The sequence below is a fragment of the Cucurbita pepo genome, chromosome 20, assembly GCF_057944985.1.
Source record: "Cucurbita pepo subsp. pepo isolate OVF chromosome 20, ASM5794498v1, whole genome shotgun sequence".
In the NCBI taxonomy this organism is placed as follows: domain Eukaryota; kingdom Viridiplantae; phylum Streptophyta; class Magnoliopsida; order Cucurbitales; family Cucurbitaceae; genus Cucurbita; species Cucurbita pepo.
Window position 1 is genome coordinate 564,454 of NC_141817.1, and position 21,500 is coordinate 585,953.

General features: G+C 37.2%; 1 protein-coding gene and 1 non-coding gene across 2 annotated transcripts; both read left to right on the top strand.

Moving 5' to 3' along the window:
* The first annotated feature begins 1,645 nt into the window (after positions 1 to 1,645).
* TAF2 (TBP-associated factor 2) lies at positions 1,646 to 19,633 on the top strand. The gene is made up of 25 exons (XM_023663948.2): positions 1,646 to 1,814; positions 2,034 to 2,367; positions 3,064 to 3,209; positions 3,298 to 3,364; positions 7,173 to 7,372; positions 7,470 to 7,623; positions 8,295 to 8,379; positions 8,462 to 8,553; positions 8,930 to 9,055; positions 9,130 to 9,183; positions 9,706 to 9,774; positions 11,367 to 11,464; positions 11,539 to 11,856; positions 11,947 to 12,034; positions 13,460 to 13,585; positions 13,666 to 13,722; positions 13,960 to 14,039; positions 14,125 to 14,167; positions 15,003 to 15,089; positions 16,005 to 16,094; positions 16,723 to 16,781; positions 16,865 to 16,955; positions 17,057 to 17,222; positions 17,409 to 17,592; positions 18,334 to 19,633. Exons 1-25 carry the CDS (start codon positions 1,693 to 1,695, stop codon positions 19,478 to 19,480), a joined length of 4,083 nt encoding a protein of 1,360 aa, XP_023519716.2. The 5' UTR covers positions 1,646 to 1,692; the 3' UTR covers positions 19,481 to 19,633.
* TRNAF-GAA (transfer RNA phenylalanine (anticodon GAA)) lies at positions 5,516 to 5,588 on the top strand. Its single transcript has one exon. It is a non-coding gene; the product is annotated as a tRNA-Phe (tRNA).
* Positions 19,634 to 21,500: the final 1,867 nt, after the last annotated feature.

Consider the following 21,500-nt stretch of genomic DNA (forward strand, 5'->3'; position numbering starts at 1 on the left):
AAAAATCGTAAATTTATAATTAATTATGGAAATTGATATTTGAAGAATTGGAAAGCGACCGAAAGGCAAATGACGCAGGTTGGTTGGGACGTTATTAGGTTATATATTGGTTGCTGTTTTTATTTAATATGTTGAAGAAGTCAGATGAGATGGGTTAATTAATTAGGTCAGCTCTCCCTTTGTCATTGTCTTCATAAATGCAGCAAAACTATCTAAACCAGTTGCGGCTGTGGCTCATGCAATTCAGTTCAATTAAAGAAACAATTAAGGTCAAATTATATGTGATTACGCCTTAAAATACTTATTAATTAAGGATATAAAATGGTTGAATTATGAATACTGCACAAATAATTGGCTCTTTCTCTCATCTAAAGGCCATTAAATAGGTTAATTAGAACTAATCGGCTCCCACAGCCTTCCAAAAACTAACAAAATGCTTTGATATCATGTTAGACGAAACGAATCTCCACTATAATATGATATTGTTCACTTTGAACCTAAGCTTTCATGACGGCTTTGCTTTAGGCTTCCTCAAAATGCCTCATTTCAATAGAGGGAGTATTATTTAATTATAAACCCATGATCATTTCCTAAACATTGTATTCATTCCTTTGAAGATTATTACACATCCTTAAAAAAAAAAAAAATAATAAAAACGATTACATGTGGCTGTTATTTTCCAACAAAGTCAAACAAAATTGCCATAAAAAACACAATAAGGACAAAACCAAAAAGAAGAAGAAGAAGCATGAAATGCATCGAAGAACGATGCTGACATTTCCACATGAAAAAAGTTGTGTCGATGTAGCAAGTTGTAAATGGATGCTGATGAATTGTCTTAGTCTATCGTAATTGAACGGTCGATCATAGATCTCGAACCTTCTCGGGCATCCTTGATCTTAGGTGACAATCCCACGGTGATGTCAAGATATCATGTCGTCCAACTTCATGACACCCAGTCAAATTTTAATTTTCATTTAGTTTTTATATTCTAAAATATTAATTTAGGATTTAATTTATCTACGTAGATCATAATTTTTATTTTATTTTATTATACTTTTTTTCTTATCTTCAAAATTCAATTTAGTTTATATTTTAAAGTTTTGAGTTTAATTTTTATTTAATCTGTATATTTAAAAAATTTATACTTATATTTGACCAAAAGAATATTTATTTTTCCGAAAAAATAATTAAAACACATATTTTCTTATCTCCGGCTATTGTATTATGACGTCAATCTAATTCATTCAAAATTGGCATGCAATGTGCATGGATGAGTTGGGCCTCTAAGACTTCACTCGGCCCATACTATAATGTGCTCAATGCTATAATATCACCCGGTTGGGTTGGGTTTGATTGGACAGATATTATTCTTTTTCGGCCCATTTGTATAATTTGTTAAGATAATTAATTAATTAATTATATATATAACTAGACAGAACATACAATTAATCGGTCTTTATAGCTTCCAATCAACGGAGATCATTGGATTAAATCAGTCTAAGGAGTGAACGGTTGGATTAGAAAGACTAGAACAGCTAAAATAGGGCACAGAGTTGCTAAGCGAAACCCATCTGATATAAAAGAGCTGGTCGAAATGGTGAGTATAAATCCCTCGCGTGCGCTTTCGGATTTGGATCGTGTGTTTTTGTTTCCCAATCCCCTTCCTAGTTCCCAGGCTATGTGCTTGCTATGGCCAAGCCTCGCAAGCCCAAGAACACCGACGACGCGAAGCCACCTGACAACTCCGGAGCTGTAGTTCGTCACCAGAAGCTTTGTCTCTCCATCGACATTGACAAGCGTCGCGTTTATGGGTTCGTCTTAGCTCTACCTCCTTCAATTGTCATCGCTACTCCTTCCTTCCATCTTCCCATTTGCGTTCTTTCCTTGTGGAATCGTGGTTTTGTTTAACTTTTACTTGTATATTATGCTTCACAATTTTTTTTTTCCCTTTGCGTGTGAGGTTGTAATTGGCTTTTTCCTTTGCTTAATCTTGACCATCGATACTCACCATTCCTGTTGCTGGACTTTAGGTTCACCGAGTTGGAAATCGCGGTTCCTGATATTGGCATAGTTGGGTTGCACGCGGAGAATCTTGGGATTGTGAGTGTTTCAGTGGATGGCGACCCTACTGAATTCGAGTATTATCCGCGGACTCAACATGTGGAAAGTGAGAAGAGTTTTAAAGCAGTGTCGTCGCCTACCTCTGCTGCAGATGCTGCGGGGTCAATTTATTTATCTTCAATCGAGAAAGAACTGGTTCCTAATTTGTTGATAAACTGCTGCAAGGCTTTCAAGAATGGAAGTGAGAAGCAAGACCAGCCATTTCTGGAGAATGGAGTGCAACCAGCAGTCGAGGACAAGCAGGTTGTAGCTGTTAGTTATTGTTATGATGTCAGTCTTATATTCACGTGGATGCTAAATGTGGTTCCCCAGTTTGGTCTTCAATCCATTTATTTGTTACTCCATGTATTATGACATGCAAAAATTATTGTTATGAAGTGTATTATACATGATACTCTGCTCTCCTCTCTTTGTGGTCTGGTCGCTAAATTTATTAGTCATTCAGTTCCTATCGCTTGCTAAATGCCTGGTAAGTATATTGAAGCATATATATGTAATGAGAAGAACTAATCATCCGTTTAGTAGGTGATAGATTTGTAAATGAAGAAGTTAATCTTTGTTTAATCATCCATTTTTCCTACGAGTAGAAAAAACCCAGTATAATTCTTGCTTAGTTCAAACTACCGAGATTGGGACATTTGAGGTTAAGGTAAAGAAAATTGTACGTGAATAAGTAGATTAGTTTCAAGTTGTGAACAAGTCGTTTTTTTTCACAAGAGGGCCGTGTGCATATCACTAACCAAGTTAGGCAGTTATAATTAACGTAAGTCTACATACTTTTATGAGAACCAAGGAAAAAGGTTATCTTAATGATGTTTATGAAGGTACTGCAGCTCTATCATAAGTCTTGTTTATGGAATCTTACATGTTGTTTGTGTTTTTTTGTTGAGGTTCTTTATTTCTTTTGTGGCTTCTCATAAAGGTTCATATTTGACGCAGAATATAAGGCTGGTTCGTATTGATTACTGGGTAGAGAAATCAGACGTAGGTATTCACTTCAATGATCATATTGCTCACACGGACAACCAAATAAGGCGTGCAAGATGCTGGTTCCCTTGTATGGATGATGGCCTACAACGATGCAAGTAAGGATACCATTATCTAAATGTGTTATCTTGTGACAATTGTAGCTTTTCACAATCCATTTATGATCCTATGCTATCCCATGTTCAGGTATGACCTCGAGTTTACTGTCTCTCAAAATCTTGTGGCTGTCAGTAATGGAATTCTGTTGTACCAGGTGAGAGATACTCTGAAATGAGATGCTTATTTATCATTTCTGTGATAGAAATTAATTTTGTTGAGTAATGTGTACCATATTTTATTTTCTTCTTGTATATTTCAAGGTAGCTGGATAACTATTGAACGTTCATCAATAAAGATAATTGACTTCTGCTTCATTCTGTTCTTTGTCTAGTGCATTATAACCAATCATTCATCCCACACCAATAAAATTTCATTACTAGTACTCTTTTGAAGTTCTAACTTAGCCACTGGTCTTCATTTCTTCAATTAACAATATATTGAACAAACTTGTGCTGATAAGATCAATTATTCAATAGTCAACTTGGTTTAGCTAAATTATAAGTTTAAATGGGTGTGCTTTCATGTAGTAGCTTCTCAGGAAATGATTGATGTCAAGGAGTGCTCTTTCCACCTTGTAATAGCTTTTAAAACAATGGAGTTTATCTATGTATTTACTGAAAATCAATAGCTTAAATTTAGGTTTTGACGTTTTGTAATGTGACAAAGAGTCATTTGGATTCTGAAAATCAAATTCAACTGAGGATTCTATTTATCAGTCCCAACCAAGTGCAGTGGAGGTCTTTCATTTGGGCTTATAGCTGGTAATATACAAAATCCAACACTGCTGACTGAACAAGTTACTACCTACCTCAAACAACAGTAATTAGTGGGAGAAAATTAGTAAAGGATAATAAAGTTGGGAAACAACAAAGGAACTACCAACTTGTGGAAGAGTGCAAGTTTATGGCATATATTCCCCTCCCCTTCAAAAAAGCTTGCCTTGATTTGTAAGCTACCAATTAAAGTTCACTTGGAGGATAATATTTTTGGAGATTGGACATATTAAAAACGGGATAGCTATCCGAGCCTGCTGGCAGCTCAACTCAGTAAGAGTTGGGCCAAAATTTCTGGACTATCTAATAAGGCACGGTCCTTTTCATTGAAGTTTATCGTATTGATCTTCTGTAGCTATTCTCTCATTCCCTAGATAAAGAACAACGAAGTTACGAAATCTTGAATTGCTTACATCATCTAAATTTGTTGGTTTCAGTAATCTTTAACCTTATTAATACCTGATTTTAAATGTTCATTTACTCCTTGCTGAATTTTAACAGAATCAGTAGCCCAGTAGTCAGTATATTTATGAAAACTTGGAACATTTAGTAGTTTGATGAGATTCAATGGAATGGAGAACTGTGTATCATAAATGATCTCGAGTGTTGATCTCTTTGTTGATTTTCTCTTCATGGAGTTACATGCAAATTTGGCTTGAAGGAGAGCAGCATCCCCTCGAAGGATGATTGATGGAAATCCTTCGCAGAGGCCTCTTTGGAAGAGAGGGTGGGTTGGGCTGATAGACTTTATTGATGTGTTCCAGCGTAGGATTTTTAGTGCGTGTTTGAATTAAAGACCTTCTTGTAACAGCCTAAGCCCACCGCTAGCATATATTGTCCTATTTGGACTTTCCCTCAAGGTTTTTAAAACGTGTCTGCTAGGGAGAGTTTCCCACACCCTTATAAACAATGCTTCATTCTCCTCTCCAACCGATGTGGGCTCTCACAATCCACCCTCCTTAGGGGCCTAGCGTCCTCGCTGGCACTCGTTCCCTCTCTAATCGGTGTCGTTCCTCTCTCCAACCGATGTGGGATCTCACAATCCACCCCCCTTTGGCACCCAATGTCCTCGTTGGCACACCGCTCAGTGTCCACCCCCTTCGGGGCCCAGCGTTCTTGCTGGCACAATGCCTGGTGTCCACCCCCCTTCGGGGCCCATCGTTCTCGTTAGCACATCGCCCGATGTTTGGCTCTAATACCATTTGTAATAGACCAAGCCTACCGCTAGCAGATATTGTCCTCTTTGGGCTTTCCCTTTCGGGCTTCCTCTTAAGGTTTTAAAACGCGTTTGCTAGAAAGAGATTTCCACACCCTTATAAAAAATGTTTCGTTCTCCTCTCCAACCGATGTGCGATCTCACAATCCACCCCCTTTTGGAGCCTAGCGTCCTCGCTAGCACTCGTTCCCCTCTTTAATCGATGTCACTTCCCTCTTCAATCGATGTGGGATCTCACACTTCCAGATTGGCCTCTTTATTGAGTGCCACCGTACCACCAACACAATTGGGACTCGATCCTGGTAGGTGCCTATTTGCGGGGATAGCTCAGTTGGGAGAGTATCAGATTGAAGATCTGAAGGTCGCGTGTTCAATCCACGCTCACCGCACTCATCTCTGGGATCGAAACTACCCTTTCTCCATGTGAACTGAAGGCTGAGTAAAATGATCCACCTGGAGCAATATTCTGTTTGAACGCAGTTAATTTTATGAATTTTTGAAATTTACCTTAATATAATTATCTTATATGCTGCTTCAGAACTTATTTCCTTCCCATATTATACGAGAATATAATTAGTTATGATATTATTTGTCCTGTCTGGGTCAAGGCAAAACCATGTTATGCCACCTTATTTTATTAATGAAAGACTGTAAGTTAACACTGAACTATGAATTTTGAATTTTATATTAATATATCCACACTTTTAGGGAGGATCCCATTTATGTAGAAGTTTATCTAACAACCACAAAAGAATTGAAACTATGTTCCATGCTTTCAAATGGCCTGGGGACTACACAACTTTTGTATGTTAAAATATTATTTTCTATTCGGATGATTATCCCAAATTACTCTCCCAAAATCTCCTATACGTCATTTCCCAAACTTCCTTTACTTATAACTACTTCACCCCTATTAAATACCATTATGCCACTACTAAGGTGGGTCCAAGATGTTTGTTTAGGGTTTTTGTTTCAGAATTGGGGAGGGGTAGGACAGACACATGTCCTGTGCTTCCTTATCTGGCTTGCATTTATCCATCTGAACTGATGGAAAATGTATAATTAGTTGTTAAATTATCAAATGTTCTTCATCTACCAACCTTGACAGGATTTTCAGAGGGGTTAAAAGGCAGGGAGGTTTGGTTTTTTGGGTCTTCGTGTGTGAAGTTTTTTTTTTTTTTTTTTTTTTTTTTTTTTTTTTTTTTTTTTTTTTTTTTTTTTTTTGTAATTATCCTTTATGTCTTATTTTGCTTAACTAGAGCCCCTTCTTAAATAGTTGGGTTCCCCTTGGAGTGTTTCTTTTCTGTATCAGCGTGTATTCTTTCATTTTATCTCGACGAAAGCTTGGCCTTTAATTAAAAGGAAAAAAAATCTCATTGTGACTAATCTCGAGATTTGAGGAGATATTGTGCACGGCTTGATTATTAGAAATGTATCCAGAGAAGTAGTCTATGTAATTAACATTAAGATGGGCTGCATGCATATTTGTTTTGTGGTGGGGTAGGTAATCAAACTATTGATTTTGGGATGGTAACATGTGACTTATTCACTACACTATGCTCGGATTGGGCATGCACATCCGTTTATTTTATCCAGTGAATCCGTCAATGTAACTAACATTAAGACGAGCCACACTCGTGCATGTGGATTTATTGGCCTGTATAGCCATGGGAGATCTGGTTTTTTATTTTCTTCCTCTCGATTGCTTTTTGCTTATCTTAAGAGACTTATCAGTATGGCGATCATCCCCTGTAATAGAAATCTTGAAGTTCAAAGCTTGGTTAGATGTACAATATTACTTCTTGCTGCAAGATGTCCTCTAATCTGGCTGTGCAATCTTGTTTCTTATTTGCATTCATAATCTGAGCGCAGCTGATTTTTAAATGTATATAAATCATGTTGCACTCTACATATCAAATTGGCATCAAGCATTTTGGATGTTTTGACTTGTCATATATCACCATTCCTTTCAGGTCTTGAGCAAGGAGAATCCTCCCTGCAAAACTTATGTTTATCGTGTAGACATCCCCGTCAATGCACATTGGATATCACTTGCCGTTGGACCATTTGAAATCCTTGCTGATCACCAAAATGGATTTATATCACACATGTGCTCGCCAGTTAATTCTTTAAAGCTCAAGCATACAGTGGAGTTTTTTCATAGTGCATTCAGGTTTGTTTTTCAATTTTTTGAATGCTGCGGTTATGATTACAAAGCACAAATTCTATGTTTGTACATTATTTCTTACTTTGGAATTTACTTCCCGTAGCTGCTATAAGGATTACCTCTCCGTGGACTTCCCATTTGGGTCATACAAACAAATCTTCATAGAGCCAGAAATTGCAGTATCATCAGCATGTTTGGGAGTTTCCATGTGTATATTTAGTTCTCATTTTTTGTTTGACGAGAAAATCATTGATCAGGTTTGTTTATTCATAGGGCCTGTATAGCATGGTATCAACAATTCATTTGTTTTGAAGTTTATATCTGTTGTAGATGAACCTTCAGTTTTGTATATTTATATGTATATATGCTAGAATCATGTAATTTTCATTGTGTATTGACGTGGGAAATGCATGGGTATGGTGCCCCATGCTTGCAATACCCTAGGGCTTGCAAATATCCATAATCTATGAAGTACCAAAGCAACCACCATGGGTTAATCTAGTGATTATTAGGGACAGGGAAAGAGTGAAAGGACTTAGATTAGTTCAAACTATGGTGGCTACCTAACTTGGATGTTAAAATTCTGTGAATTTCTTTCGACAGCCAAATATTAGAAGGTTAGGTGACTATCCTAAGAGATTAGTTGAGATGCGTACAAGTTGGTCCAAACAATCTCTGACATTAAAAAAAGGGGAAGTGAAGAACTAATCTCTATTTCTTTCTCTCATTTTGCCTGGTTTGAGTCTGTCTAAGTAACTACCAAATTTTGTTGGGTAGGTGTCTGGCTCCACAGTGAGTGCGTTAATAGTTTGGATTTTCTTTATAGTATTCACTCACATACAGATATATATCGGGTGAAATGACAAAAATGACTTGAATGTTTAAAACTCGTATGCTTATTGTGTTTTGATCAATGTTCTTTTCACAGACCATAGATACGAGGATTAAACTTGCTTATGCTCTTGCAAGGCAGTGGTTTGGTATTTATATTACGCCTGAAGCCCCAAATGACGGTAAATGGTTATTTTATGTTCTCTGTTTCACTTCCATCTTCATTAATCCTTTTTTGATCAGACGTGTGATTCTTGTTGCTAGAGTGGTTGTTGGATGGTCTTGCTGGTTTTTTGACTGATTTATTCATCAAGAAGAACTTAGGAAATAATGAGGCACGCTACCAGCGATACAAGGTTTGCTTCACCATGTTCTTGGTTGCTTGCACTTATTGTGTATGAAGTTTTTTCATCTTTCCTTTCCTTCTTTCAAATTGAGGGCTTGGAGTCACTTTTCTCCCTGTTGGTCATTCAAAGAAGTTTTTTTTTTACTATTTCTGGTGTCACCAAGAATAAAATGAGGGATATTTGCACTTTTTATCTCTGTACCCTGCCTATTTAGCAATTAGAACCATGTCCTTGGTCTCCATTTAATGTGTTAATCCTATCACTGATGTTATTGCAATTAGTCCTCTGGTTAAATCCTACCAACGAGTTTCTTATTTTAAAAAAAATATTTCATATTTCATATATTAGTTAACATTGAAAAAACGTCTGTTATGATCTTATGCAGGCAAATTGTGCTGTTTGTAGAGCAGATGATAGTGGTATAACCACCTTGAGTTCCTCTTCTGCTTGTAAAGATTTGTATGGGACCCAACGCATTGGTATATATGGAAAAATAAGATCATGGAAGTCTGTAAGTTCACTTTGTTTATTTAGGCTTTTACTTCTCATTCAACTTTCTAATGATTTCTTTTTATTTCAAAAAAGGTGGCAATCCTTCAAATGTTGGAGAAGCAGATGGGGCCTGAGTCTTTCCGCAAGGTAATGGTTCTGGTTCATGAAACTTATGATGATATTAAGTACAAGGATGTAAAGGTGATTATGGGTTGTGCCATTGGTTGCATTTTAACTTCTTTCGGCTGGATAGAATAGAAGTCTTTTCTTTTCTATTTTTTACTTAACATTTGTTGGTATGGTCTACCCCATTAATACACAGGGAGGTTCTTACGTGCCCCAATATCAGAAATATTATTTTCCCTTGGGGGTTTTAACTCAGGGCCTTCGGTTAAAAGCCAGCCCCTAGCTTTAACCAATCCAAGTGCCACTTGGTACATTTTAATGGTTTCTTCCCCACTATCTGACCATTTAACTTTCACCAGTCACGTTGAACTCTGTTCTTACTTCTTTTTGGGTTGTAGTGCATACTGATGTTATGTGGCTTAATTTTCTCAATTAGTTTTCCTTGTATGTTTGAGCACACATTGTGTTGGAAAGACCTATCTATAGAAGAGAAGTTTCTTACTTGATCGTTATGTTGATTTCTGTTCTATTCTGTCGTGCCAGATTCTGCAAAATATTGTTTCTCGTGCTAAGGATACAACCTCTACATCACAATCACTTAGCACAAAAGAGGTATTTGCTTTCTTCTATGACAATTCTTTATGAGGGTCTTTTGTTCTGCATCATCCATTTAGCTCTTTGTTCAATGCAGTGAATGTGTTAGAATACTGATTTTTTTATTTTTATTTTTTTTTAATTGTTTCAAGAAACTGTTGTCTGGTAATAAGAACAAGCGAATAATATTTGACATTAGTCGATATTTTGATTTTAGGATAATGTGTTTTACATTTGTTGTCAGTTGAAAACTCGTTAAGGGAAAATGGTTACAGAATATATAATGAGAGAAGTGGTTAACTTAAACTCCCTCTTGGGGATAGGAGGTCAAAGGAGATTAATAAGTTGTTGTCAAAATGGCTTCGGTGGCTCCTGAATGGATTAGGAGAATTATGGGCAAAGTTAATTCAAATATAGATATATATGCAATTGAAAATGTTTCCCCAAGGATATTGCACGAAATACGGAGGCGCCTCTTGGCTATTTGTGTCAAAGAATTCTCAGCGTACTGATTAATAAGGGAATGATTGCTTAAATATTTTTGGGGTCTAGTGCATTCACTAGATTGTTAATGATGAGAATAAACTTACTGAATAATGAAATTGAAGAGATCTGTCTAACTCTAACTGGAGTTCTTAGTCTTTGTGTCAAGGAATAGACAGAACTCTGATTATCATAGGAATGTTGCTGGCTATCTGGGAATGAAGAGTTCTCCGAAAGTGAGGTCATTATCTGGTCTTTGGTCCTTGAGGGAGCTGTGGGAGGGAAGGGGACTGACGCATCCAAAAGAATTCAGAAAATTTGGGGTACAATGGTGTTGCAGGCTACCTGGTACTTTTTATGCCTGAAATGGGAATGCAGGAGTGTTTGTTTTGCTTTTGCAATATGGGTTAAGATGTTGGTATGGTGTTCAGGCAATTTCCCCTCTCATTCTAAGGTAAAAACTTTGGTTGAACGTATGTTGGAGTCCGAAAGCCCAAAAGCTGAAGAAAGGTTGTTATCTTAATATAGACTTGAGAAAATGGTGAATTGATTACGACTGAGAAACTTTATAAAAGATTGTCTATAGTTGCCCTACAACCACCAATTGGCTCAGAATTGCTGGCTATTCCTTTTTCAGAATTTCAATCTCTCTTTGAAGGGTAATCATGCTAAGTATGGGATACATCAACATCGATGTGGTATCATATGCAAAAGCAAGGTGAAGTTGATATGGGTGAACATGGTGAAAGCAATCATATGAGAAATATGGTGGGAAAGAAACCAGAAGATATTTGAAGACAAATGTTTGAAGTGGTGGAGAGATTAGATGTGGCTAACTTAAGCTGCCTCTTGGAGTTTGCTATCTACTTTTATCTGCTGGATTTTATGAACGCTTGGTGTGTGTGTGTGTGTAAACAATTGGGATATTTTAATGAGCTACTAATAGGAGTCCTTTGAAATACTTCTAATATTAATGATTCTGAAAAAACAAACAAGCAAGAAATCGGTCTAAAATTATATTATTATTAATAATTTTAAATAATTTAATTTAAAAAAAAAATGGGTTCATGGACATGCTGAATGACTTGTCGCCTAACGTCAACATTTTCTATCTTTTTGAGATGCAGTTTCGTCATTTGGCCAATAAGATTGGAAACCTTGAGCGGCCATTTCTTAAAGAGTTCATTCCTCGGTGGGTTGAATCATGTGGTTGTCCACTGCTGAGGTAACCAATATACCATTATCTATGCTCTTATGTGTCTGCTTATTTTGCTTACCCTGGTTTGTACATGATATCAGGATGGGATTTTCCTACAACAAGCGGAAAAATATGGTTGAAATGGCAGTGTCACGGGAATGCACAGTAACACCAGCCACAATTTTAGAGAATCGGGACAGTGATACTGGATGGCCTGGCATGATGAGTATCAGGATTTATGAACTTGATGGTGTGTTTGATCATCCAGTTCTCCCAATGACTGGTGAGTCGTGGCAGCTACTAGAAATACAATGCCATTCCAAACTTGCTGCTAGACGCCTCCAGAAAACTAAAAAGGGGTCAAAACCTGATGGTTCTGATGACAATGCTGATATACCTGCGCTTGACGTCCGCTCTAGGTTTATAATTCCCTCATCATTAGATTTTATCACTGATAAGACAATCTGCGTATCATTTGCTTGAATGCACTAAATTGTCTCTCTTGACAGTGTGGAATCTCCTTTGTTATGGTTGCGAGCGGACCCCGAGATGGAATACCTTGCTGAAATTCAGTTTCATCAGCCTGTTCAGATGTGGGTAAGTGAATTTTATTCGTCACAATATTTTCATTTGCAGGCTACATGTTTGCCTGTATTTTATTTTAGGTCTTTTGAGTTGGTTTTGCAGGGTTTTGTATGAACGAGCACTAGGAATTTTATTGTCAGCAGATGCCTTGTATTTATCTTCTCATCTTTAATTGGCTATAAACCTGAAAAAGGTGAAGCTAAAACTAATATTTCAAAAGTGGGCTTTGATACAGGGGGAGAAGGGAAAATTGGTTAGGGAGGAGAAGCTAAAAGCCTAAATTAACGATACAATACTTACAAGAAAACTGAGCTTTGTTGTAGGGAGAGAGGGAGGTATCAAAAATGATATTGTCAGGGAGAGAGGGAGAAAGGCCTAGGTAGGAGGAGAAATCTGAGAGATCAATAATTTTTTAAAGAATACTTAGTTATAAACTTAGTGGGCTGTCTCAAGAGGAATGAAATATTGTGATTCAACATCCCTTCTGAACGTTGATTTTCAAAATTGTAGAAGTAGTTCTTAGAAGTGCAAAGTTGCCTTGGTAAAAATATTTACAATTTGCACACTCGTTTGTATGCATGTGTGTGTTGATTATATATGTACGAGACCAATTTTATCCGCTTAAGCTTTTTTGAGTTTAAAAGTGATTTAACTTGTTATCAGAGTAGTTCATGTGGTGAGTGATTAGGGTTTTCCTTCAATTTTTTTCTTTGGTGGACGATCTATTTCCACATGGTTCGGTCTTGTCATGATGTATTGGACCTTTACCAATGCTTATTGATGTGTAATTCACATTGAGAATTATACAAAGGCAACAAGTTATATAGAGTAAGTGTTGTTCCTTCGATGACTAACATTAAATTAGGTATTAGAAATAAGGGAAAAAATCAATGCTGCACTAATGAAAAAATAATTATCTTCTTCGAGTATTTTCCCTAAATTTGATATCCTTCCATGCCCTTCTAGACAACTCACCCGATCAGAACCCACATGATCAGAACTCACTGTATAAGCATCTCGTGAAACTGTTTCCTTGCATGACATCCGACTGTTAATTTTTCATATATCTTACTAAATTTTGATGTAAAAAAAAGTCACCTGATCAGAAATGGCTTCCTAGAAAAACATTAGCCTTTGATGGACTCCTAAAGCTATTTATTTTATTTTATTTTTCTGATGAAAAACCTTCTCGCACATATGATATGATGAAATTATACAAAAGAGAGGGAAAAACTATCCCAAGACGAATAAGAGTTAGCATGAGAACAGCGACTACTGCATCTAGTCTCTCCCATATTTTCTGCTGACAACATTATGCTAAGAGTTCCCCTTTCTTAATAGAAGAGTCCCAGCTATTCAGCATGCTACTTTTGTCTTTTTATTGTTTATATGTATTTTTGTGTAAAATATTTACTCCAGTTTGTCTTTCATTATCAGATTAATCAATTAGAGAAAGACAAGGATGTCATTGCTCAAGCACAAGCAATCGCGACTTTAGAGATGTTGCCTCAACCATCTTTTTCTGTTGTTAATGCTCTTAATAATTTCCTCAGAGACCCCAAGGTTATAAATCTTTTTGAGATACAGTAATTTATTATCTTAAACTTACAATGGATTGTGAGTAGCTGAACTTTGGTTTGAAGGCCTTCTGGAGAGTAAGAATTGAAGCAGCATTAGCAATGGCCAAAACGGCCTCAGAGGTATAATAGCAATTATTTTATTTCAGACTCTGAACACCTAACGGGAACCTAATTTCTTTATCCAAAATGGTCTTACAACAATTTTTTAAAGTTATTTATTGACTATGCAATGTTGGAAGGTTAAATGGTAGTTCCTCATTTTCCAACCCAGTTGAACGTAAACATTCAGGATCTTTAAATTTGTCACTTAACCTGACGCAGATTCCTCATTCTTTTGGTTGAATTTGTCTTCTGTAGGATACTGATTGGGCTGGTTTGCTTAATTTGATTAAATTTTTTAAAAGTCAGAGATTCGATGCAGATACTGGACTCCCCAAGTAAGATCCAAAAAAATTTCTGTTTCAGTGAGTTTACTCTTGGTTCGCCTGTTATGACTCTTGCTTATTCTGATATTCTTAACAGGCCAAATGAATTTCGTGATTTTCCCGAGTATTTTGTTCTTGAGGTAATGCAATGAGGTAGGATTTGTAATGAGTTGTGGAACGGCCTATTTGGTTTCCACAGTTTTGAAATGTTTCTGGTATAAATCATATGAAGCCATAAAATTGTCCCAATTTGTTATATACCCTTTCTGGATATCTCATGTGGGCATCAGCTATTCAGATAACACTCATGCAAAACAACCTAATACCGATACTATAAAAATCATTAAAATGAGGATACATAATGCAAATTAAATCAGATACTCCTGAGTCCATTTAATCTTAAAAGCTTTGTTGTTATCTTCCTTCCAGGCCGTTTAAAAGATGACATCGTTGAGTATTTTCTACAGTCTGCTGTCCCTACAATCTTTTTGTCTTCTATATAGTGTTTGAATTGACTTTTATGCAGATCTACATACTAACAATGCATAAATTAAGGAGTGGCTTATTTTATGAGCATTTTGAGAATATGCCTCCAATGGTTTAAATGGACTTCTTCGTTTGTCTGTGGTGTGGTCATTGACGATTTCAGAATATTTTGTATACTGTTTTGTACCCTTAATGACATTACAAGACAGCCCCCCGTGATATAATCACTGCATACTTAGAAATGAAAATTGTCTGTTACATGTGACTTGTGAGTACCATGGTGCATCTTTATATTGAATGAATCCTCCTTCAATCTCGTCTAGATATTGCAAATCAAGGGTTGTTGGGTGATCACTGAATCGGAACTTTTAACAATTTCTGTACACCTTTATTTTTTGTTTACTTTATTTGGTTGTCACTCTAATGCCAAGTTGCTATATTTCTCCTTGTGTGCACATGTGTGGCTCTCTTCTCTGGGGGTTTTCATAGGCCATTCCTCATGCTGTTGCTATGGTCAGGGCTACCGACCAAAAAAGCCCTAGAGAAGCTGTTGAGTTTGTTTTGCAACTTTTGAAGGTAGTGTTCTTTCTGCTTGTGTTCATGAGCGGGACACCAAAAAAAATCTTGATTTTCACCCTGCTTGTTTGTTTAATGCTCTTTAAGGCTCCCTGTTTGTTTACAAGGGGTTGCATGGCAGTATTTAGGTTTGAACGTACTTGCATTTTCGTGTATATGGTGATGCTATTCTTTGAACTTGACAGTTGGCCAATAGTGCATATGAGAACGATAAACAGGCTTTCATTTTCTAACTATCCTGTTTTTGCCAAACTGTCTAGATTTGAGGTTCAACTGTTATCTATGTGCAATGTAAACCGTCGGCAACAGTTGCTTTGGCAGCTGAAAAACTATTATATATAGAACTAATTTTGGTCATTGTTATAGATTAGTTTCTGCACCCGCTTACATCGTTTTTGCATTATTTAGAAGTTGGCAACAGTTTCTTTGGCTTTCATTTTCCTTCTGATGATTTTAGTAGGTGGCGGGGGGTAATATTCAAATGGCCTTGAGGAATTGAGGAAAAAAAACCACGCTGCATCACAAAATTCTCCAGTACTTCGAAATTTCAATAGTAGTGTAAAACTAAATTTCTTGAACTCTGTTCTTGGAGCAAAGCTTTTGGATAAAACTGAATAATACCTCTTGCAACCTAGGGATCCCCTATTTTAAAGGTTACAGACCTGCCTTTGTTTCTTAAGGGTAACTACTACCGATATGTCTTTAACCTTGGTGAACGACATAAAACAGACTGAAAGAAAACAGAAAAATAGAGAACCACTGTTTTATGTTGTCCTCTGCTTGTAGTTGGGGTATTATAAAATTTGTAACTTTACTTTTTGTAATATTATGTTATTTCTGTGCTCCTTTATTCTTTTAAAATTTTGTTCTCGTGATTCATTCTCTAAATACCGATTCCTTCGCTTCTTTTGGTAGTACAACGACAACAACGGGAATCCTTACTCTGATGTTTTCTGGTTGGCTGCACTAGTCCAGTCAGTTGGTGAACTTGAATTTGGGCAGCAGGTTGGAATATACTCTTCTCTGCTTGTATCATTTAGTAGTTTCTTGCTATGATAAGTTGTAAAACTTAATTTCTGATATCCTAATTTGTTATTGTTTATATTTCTTCTTGGGTTGTTTCATGTGACTGCACCCCTCGCTATATTGTAAATATTTTGCCCACTTCATCAATCTAATGGATGGTTTCCATCATAGTTCCATTTGATAGCAATTTTCTTTCTGTTTTAGAAAATGAAGTTTGTTTCCTAAATTCTTATCTTCTTCAACCTCCCACCAGAAGTAGTTTTACAATTTCTCAATTTAAGACGGAATCTCTCATCTTCTTCAGCCACTACAACAACCTTGCCAACACACACGGACACCACCATTTCTAGGCAATCTCCTCTCTTTAAACTGCAAAAATGGCTACACTTCCAAAACTCGATTCATTACACATTTGTTCTTCAATACCCATTCGAAGCCTCATCTTCCTTTATGTAATGGGATTTACTGTACATCTGTGTTGTCTTTTACCAGTGTTTCCAATGAGGCCTCAATTAACCTATTGAAGTCATTTTACCTCCGCTTTTATTGGCAGTGTTTCCTTCTCTACCTACACCTAATTTCTTTTCTTTTTCATGATAAATTTCAGAGCATTCTCTTTTTAGCATCGCTACTTAAAAGGATTGATAGACTTTTGCAGTTTGACAGGTTGGTTAAGATACTAATATTTGACTATGGATTATGTTTATGCAAAAACTAGATCTTATGCATCTCTAAATGTTATGTGACAGGCTGATGCCTAGCTATAATGGGATCTTGACTATTAGCTGCATCCGAACCTTGACCCAGATTGCACTGAAACTATCTGGACTTCTCTCTCTTGTAAGTTTTTTCTTGTCTTCTTATTATTAGTTAAGAAGTGCACTTTGTAATGATATTCTACTCCTCAGGAGTGATAATATTATATTTTAATTTTTCAACAGGATCGTATCATTGAACTGATAAGACCTTTTCGAAATTTTAATTCCACGTGGCAAGTTCGAATTGAGGCTACCCGAGCACTTCTCGATCTTGAGTACCATTGCAACGGAATTGATGCAGTATTGTTATTGTTTATTAAATATTTAGAAGAAGAGAAATCCTTGCGAGGTTTGATTCTATCATTTATCCTTCTGTTTTCTCCCCTCATATAACTATTCAAGTTAGCCTTAGTCTTCTATGCTTTTGATCTCTTGTTTTATTTAATCTTTCGTTCCTTCACATGGCTATTCCATTTCTTTGTTCCTTATAATAGGTTTTCTCCAAGTTTAAGAAAAACGTTCTCATATTTTGCAGGGCAAGTGAAGCTGGGGGTCCATGTTATGCGTTTATGTCAGATAATGAGAAAATCTGATTCAAATGATTCAGTCAATAATGACACTCTTGTTGCTTTGCTCCTCCTACTTGAAGGCCACATGGCGTTTAACAATGTTTGTCTACGTCACTACTTGTTCTGTATTTTACAAGTCCTTGCAGGAAGGTGGGTACCCTCTTTCTTGGTAATGCTTGTGCTGAAGTAGAGATGGGAATACATAATTGTTATCAACATAATTAAATGGATGTTTTGCTGTTTTGTACTTAAATATTTATTTGCTTTGTTTTTTTTTTTTTTTTTTTTTTTTTTTTTTTTTTTTTTGCAACTAATCACTTTTCATGCAAATAGAAGACAAATGGGCTTAACGTGCTAAGTGGTAATGCTTATGATCGTTGATGGGTAAAGTAGATTTAACTTTTGCTTCTTCAATTCTGCTGCTCATATGTATCCAAGCTTTGCTTCACAGTAGATTTTAAGGGATAAGTGTCATCGTCTTCCACAATATTCTCTACTAGAGGGCACGTTACTGTTCTATTTGTTGTTTACATTTTCATTCTATTTTTCTACCGTATTTTTTCGGCTCTGCTAATGTTTGTTATCTATTAGTTTGACCATAATGTTCCTGCAATAAGAAGAAATGATCTATACTTAATTAAAGTTGTCTTTAGTTTCTGTGTTGGTTTGGTATATGACCAGCATTATGGTGTTCTTAGAGAGTATAGCATGGTCTTGTATAATCGACTTTTATCTATTTGTCCGATAAAGCATTGTGTAAGGCTATGCTATGTTTGTTATCTATTAGTCTGACCTTAATGATGTTTACGGTTCTTTTATTTATTGATTTATTGTGGCCCTTTTATGATAAAGCATGGCCTCGTATAAACTCTCTTTTTACTTCATTTTCAGGCCCCCAACACTTTATGGAGTTCCCAGGGAATATAAAACATTGCATATGGGTGACTCAGGAACTTGCAGTGAACAAAAGAGGGTTTTAACTTCTCTCATTCCTGAATTCAATCCACCAGAGCCGTCGTCAGTCTCTGCAGTAGCGCCTGTGCCATGTATTCCAGCAACCCTGTCATCAGAACCACTTCATACTCCCAAACCGAGGCCTGACAGCTTGGCAATTCCCGAGGTTTCCAAGGAAGGAGCAGCAGTTGTAGAGGTTCCCAAGCAAGCTACGGCAATAGCAGAAGCTCCCAGAGAAGCAGCCTCTGTTTCCAACAGTCATGAGAGGAAGTTGCCGGTTGTTAAGATCAAAGTCAGATCATCTGCGGCTACAAGTAGAGCAGATGCCGATAATCAAACCACTGAAAGATCTCATGCTGCACCTCGTGAAACAGATGTTGGTCCTAGTAGTTCTGTTTCCGTTGATGCCCCTCAAAGAAATATTGCAGAGGCTACAAGTATCAGCAACCATATTCTGGAGGAGGTTAACTCCTGTCATGATCATGGATCTCACATGACAGCCAGCATTGGCAGTGCAAAACCTGCGAGTTATGGTGACGATCTTGGGAAGGAGTTCCAGTGCACTGCTGATTCCAGTAGGGCTTTTGGACATTTTCAGCCAGAAGATCCTTCATCATCGAGCATCATACAAGATAACAACATTGATGCTGATGCACAGAAGTATGCAAGTCTTCAGACACTTTCTTTACCACAGCACGATCATGGCTTAGCCTCTTTGCACACTCGCCATGGAAAAAAGGAGAAGAAGAAAGACAAAGAAAAGAAACGTAAACGAGATAGTCATAAAGAACATCGCAATGATCCCGAATACATCGAGCGCAAACGACTGAAGAAAGAGAAGAAACAAAAAGAAAAAGAGATGGCAAAGCTATTGAATGAGGAGGTGAAGCCACTGCCAATTGCAATGCCTCGTATAAAAGAACCACCAACCAAGTCAACACCCGTGCAGCTAGAATCAAACGAACCTAGTGGATCAAGATTAATCGTAGGAGTTAATAGTAAGCCCGAGGCATCAGAAGGTACTGCTTCTGCTGCTCCCAAACTTAGAATTAAATTCAAAAATCGGACGTTGAACAATTCATAATGGATGTATTCAGCTCTTCTTCGTACATTAGTTGAAATCCCTACCAATTGTTGTCTTTCAACGTTATCCTTCTTCCGAGTCGAGGCATATAATCTGAGCTCTGTGAAATAACAGAATGAAATTCAATCAATTCGAGTTTCCTCCTTGTCACAATTCTGCCCTACTATGGGTTATCACGAAGCAGTTCATAAGTGATCACTTCTTTCTTTTGCTATTATCTGCTTACCTAAATGATTAGCAGTGATTATGGTTGGAGTAGGTCGTCTACAGAGTGACATTAATCTGTCCATGTTTGTTTATTTTTTGGTTAGTTTCCATTGAAATGGAGATAAATTAGCCTAGTCATAATTACACAATTCAATTACTTGGAATGTTGTTAAGTTATTATATGAATGCTGCATAGAAATGGTTCTCGAAGGAGGACGAAATGGAGCCTAGATTTGCTTGGCTCGCCTGAAGGAATGATCAACCTCTAAAAAGGGACTTTGTGTCATTAACAAGCGAATTGGGCCAGCTTTTGGCTATCAATGGTACCTTCAAAAAGAAGTTTCTTGCTGCAATATTGAAGTCTTCAACTGAAGAAGGGAGTTTTTTAGGGTGAAGGACAATGCCAAGATAGGCAACCATCTTGAAATGAAGGAATAAAGATTGGTTTATGGAATAAAAAGAGGGGAAAAGCAAAGAAGGTGCTAGAAGAGAACAGCAAAAAGAAAGTGAAGAGTTAGTCAAAACAAAGGACAAAAGAGAGGTGTTAGGCTTACAGAAATCTTCAGTAGACTGTTCAGTGTTACAATAAATGTTGATGCTTAGGCTCTCTTATCACACTGCAAAAGAAATAAATGTGTTTGTTTGTTCCATTGGATATTGCAGCCAGTCAGCCACCAGATTCTCTCATCCCTACTTTTCTGCCACAGCGTGTCGACTGTTTACTGCTCATTCACTTGAGGGCCCAGCTTCTTCCTCACAGCCTTCTCTCTCCCCATTCAAAAGCTAATCTAAATGATTTTCTGCAGGAAATGTTTCATCCCTTTTCTTAATAATGTATTAGCATCCTAATCACTGCATTTGGCTTCCCTTGAAGTTACTATAATTACATAATTCTGTACGTTGTTGATGTGATAGTGGCAAATATTTGCCGCAGAAGAACCAAGATGGAGACTGAATTAACCATTTGTGTAAGGGTTTATATTAACGATTTGACACTAAAATGCTTGCTTCATCACTCATGGTTTTAAGTACAACATATACAATTCCTCTCATCTTCACTTCACTTCTCTTTAGGATGATTTAGAGAAACTTTTCATTTGTTATCTTATGCTTTTAAAACGCGTCTATTAGGGGAGGTTTCCACTCTTATAAAAGAATGTTTCATTCTCCTCTCCAACCGATGTGAGATCTCACAATCCGCCCCCTTGGGGTTAATTGTTCTCGCTGGCACTCATTCCCTTCTTCAATCGATATGGGATCCCCTCAATCCACCCTCCTTTGGGGCTCAACCTCCTCGCTGGAGCATCGCCTGGTATCTGGCTCTGATACCATTTGTAATGGCCCAAGCCCGCCGCTAGCAGATATTGTCCTCTTTGGGCTTTCCCTTCCAAACTTCCCCTCAAGAATTTTAAAATGCATTTGCTTAGAGGAGGTTTCCACACCCTTATAAAGAATGCTTCTTTCTCCTCCCTAACCGATGTGGGATCTCACAATCCACCTCCCTTTGGGCTCAGCGTTCTCGCTGACACTCGTTTCCTTCTCCAATCAACGTTGGACCCCTCAATCCATCTCCCTTCAGGGCGTCCTTGCTGGCATACCGCCTCGTGTCCACCCTCTTCGGGTTCAGCCTCCTCGTTGGCACATCGCCTAGTGTCTAGCTCGATACCATTTGTAATGGCCCAAGCCCACCGCTAGCAGATATTGTTTTCTTTGTACTTTTCCTTCTAAACTTCCCTTAAGTATTTTTAAAGCGTACCTATTAGAAGGAGGTTTCCGCCCCTATAAAAAAAATGTCTCGTTCTTCTTGTGAGAT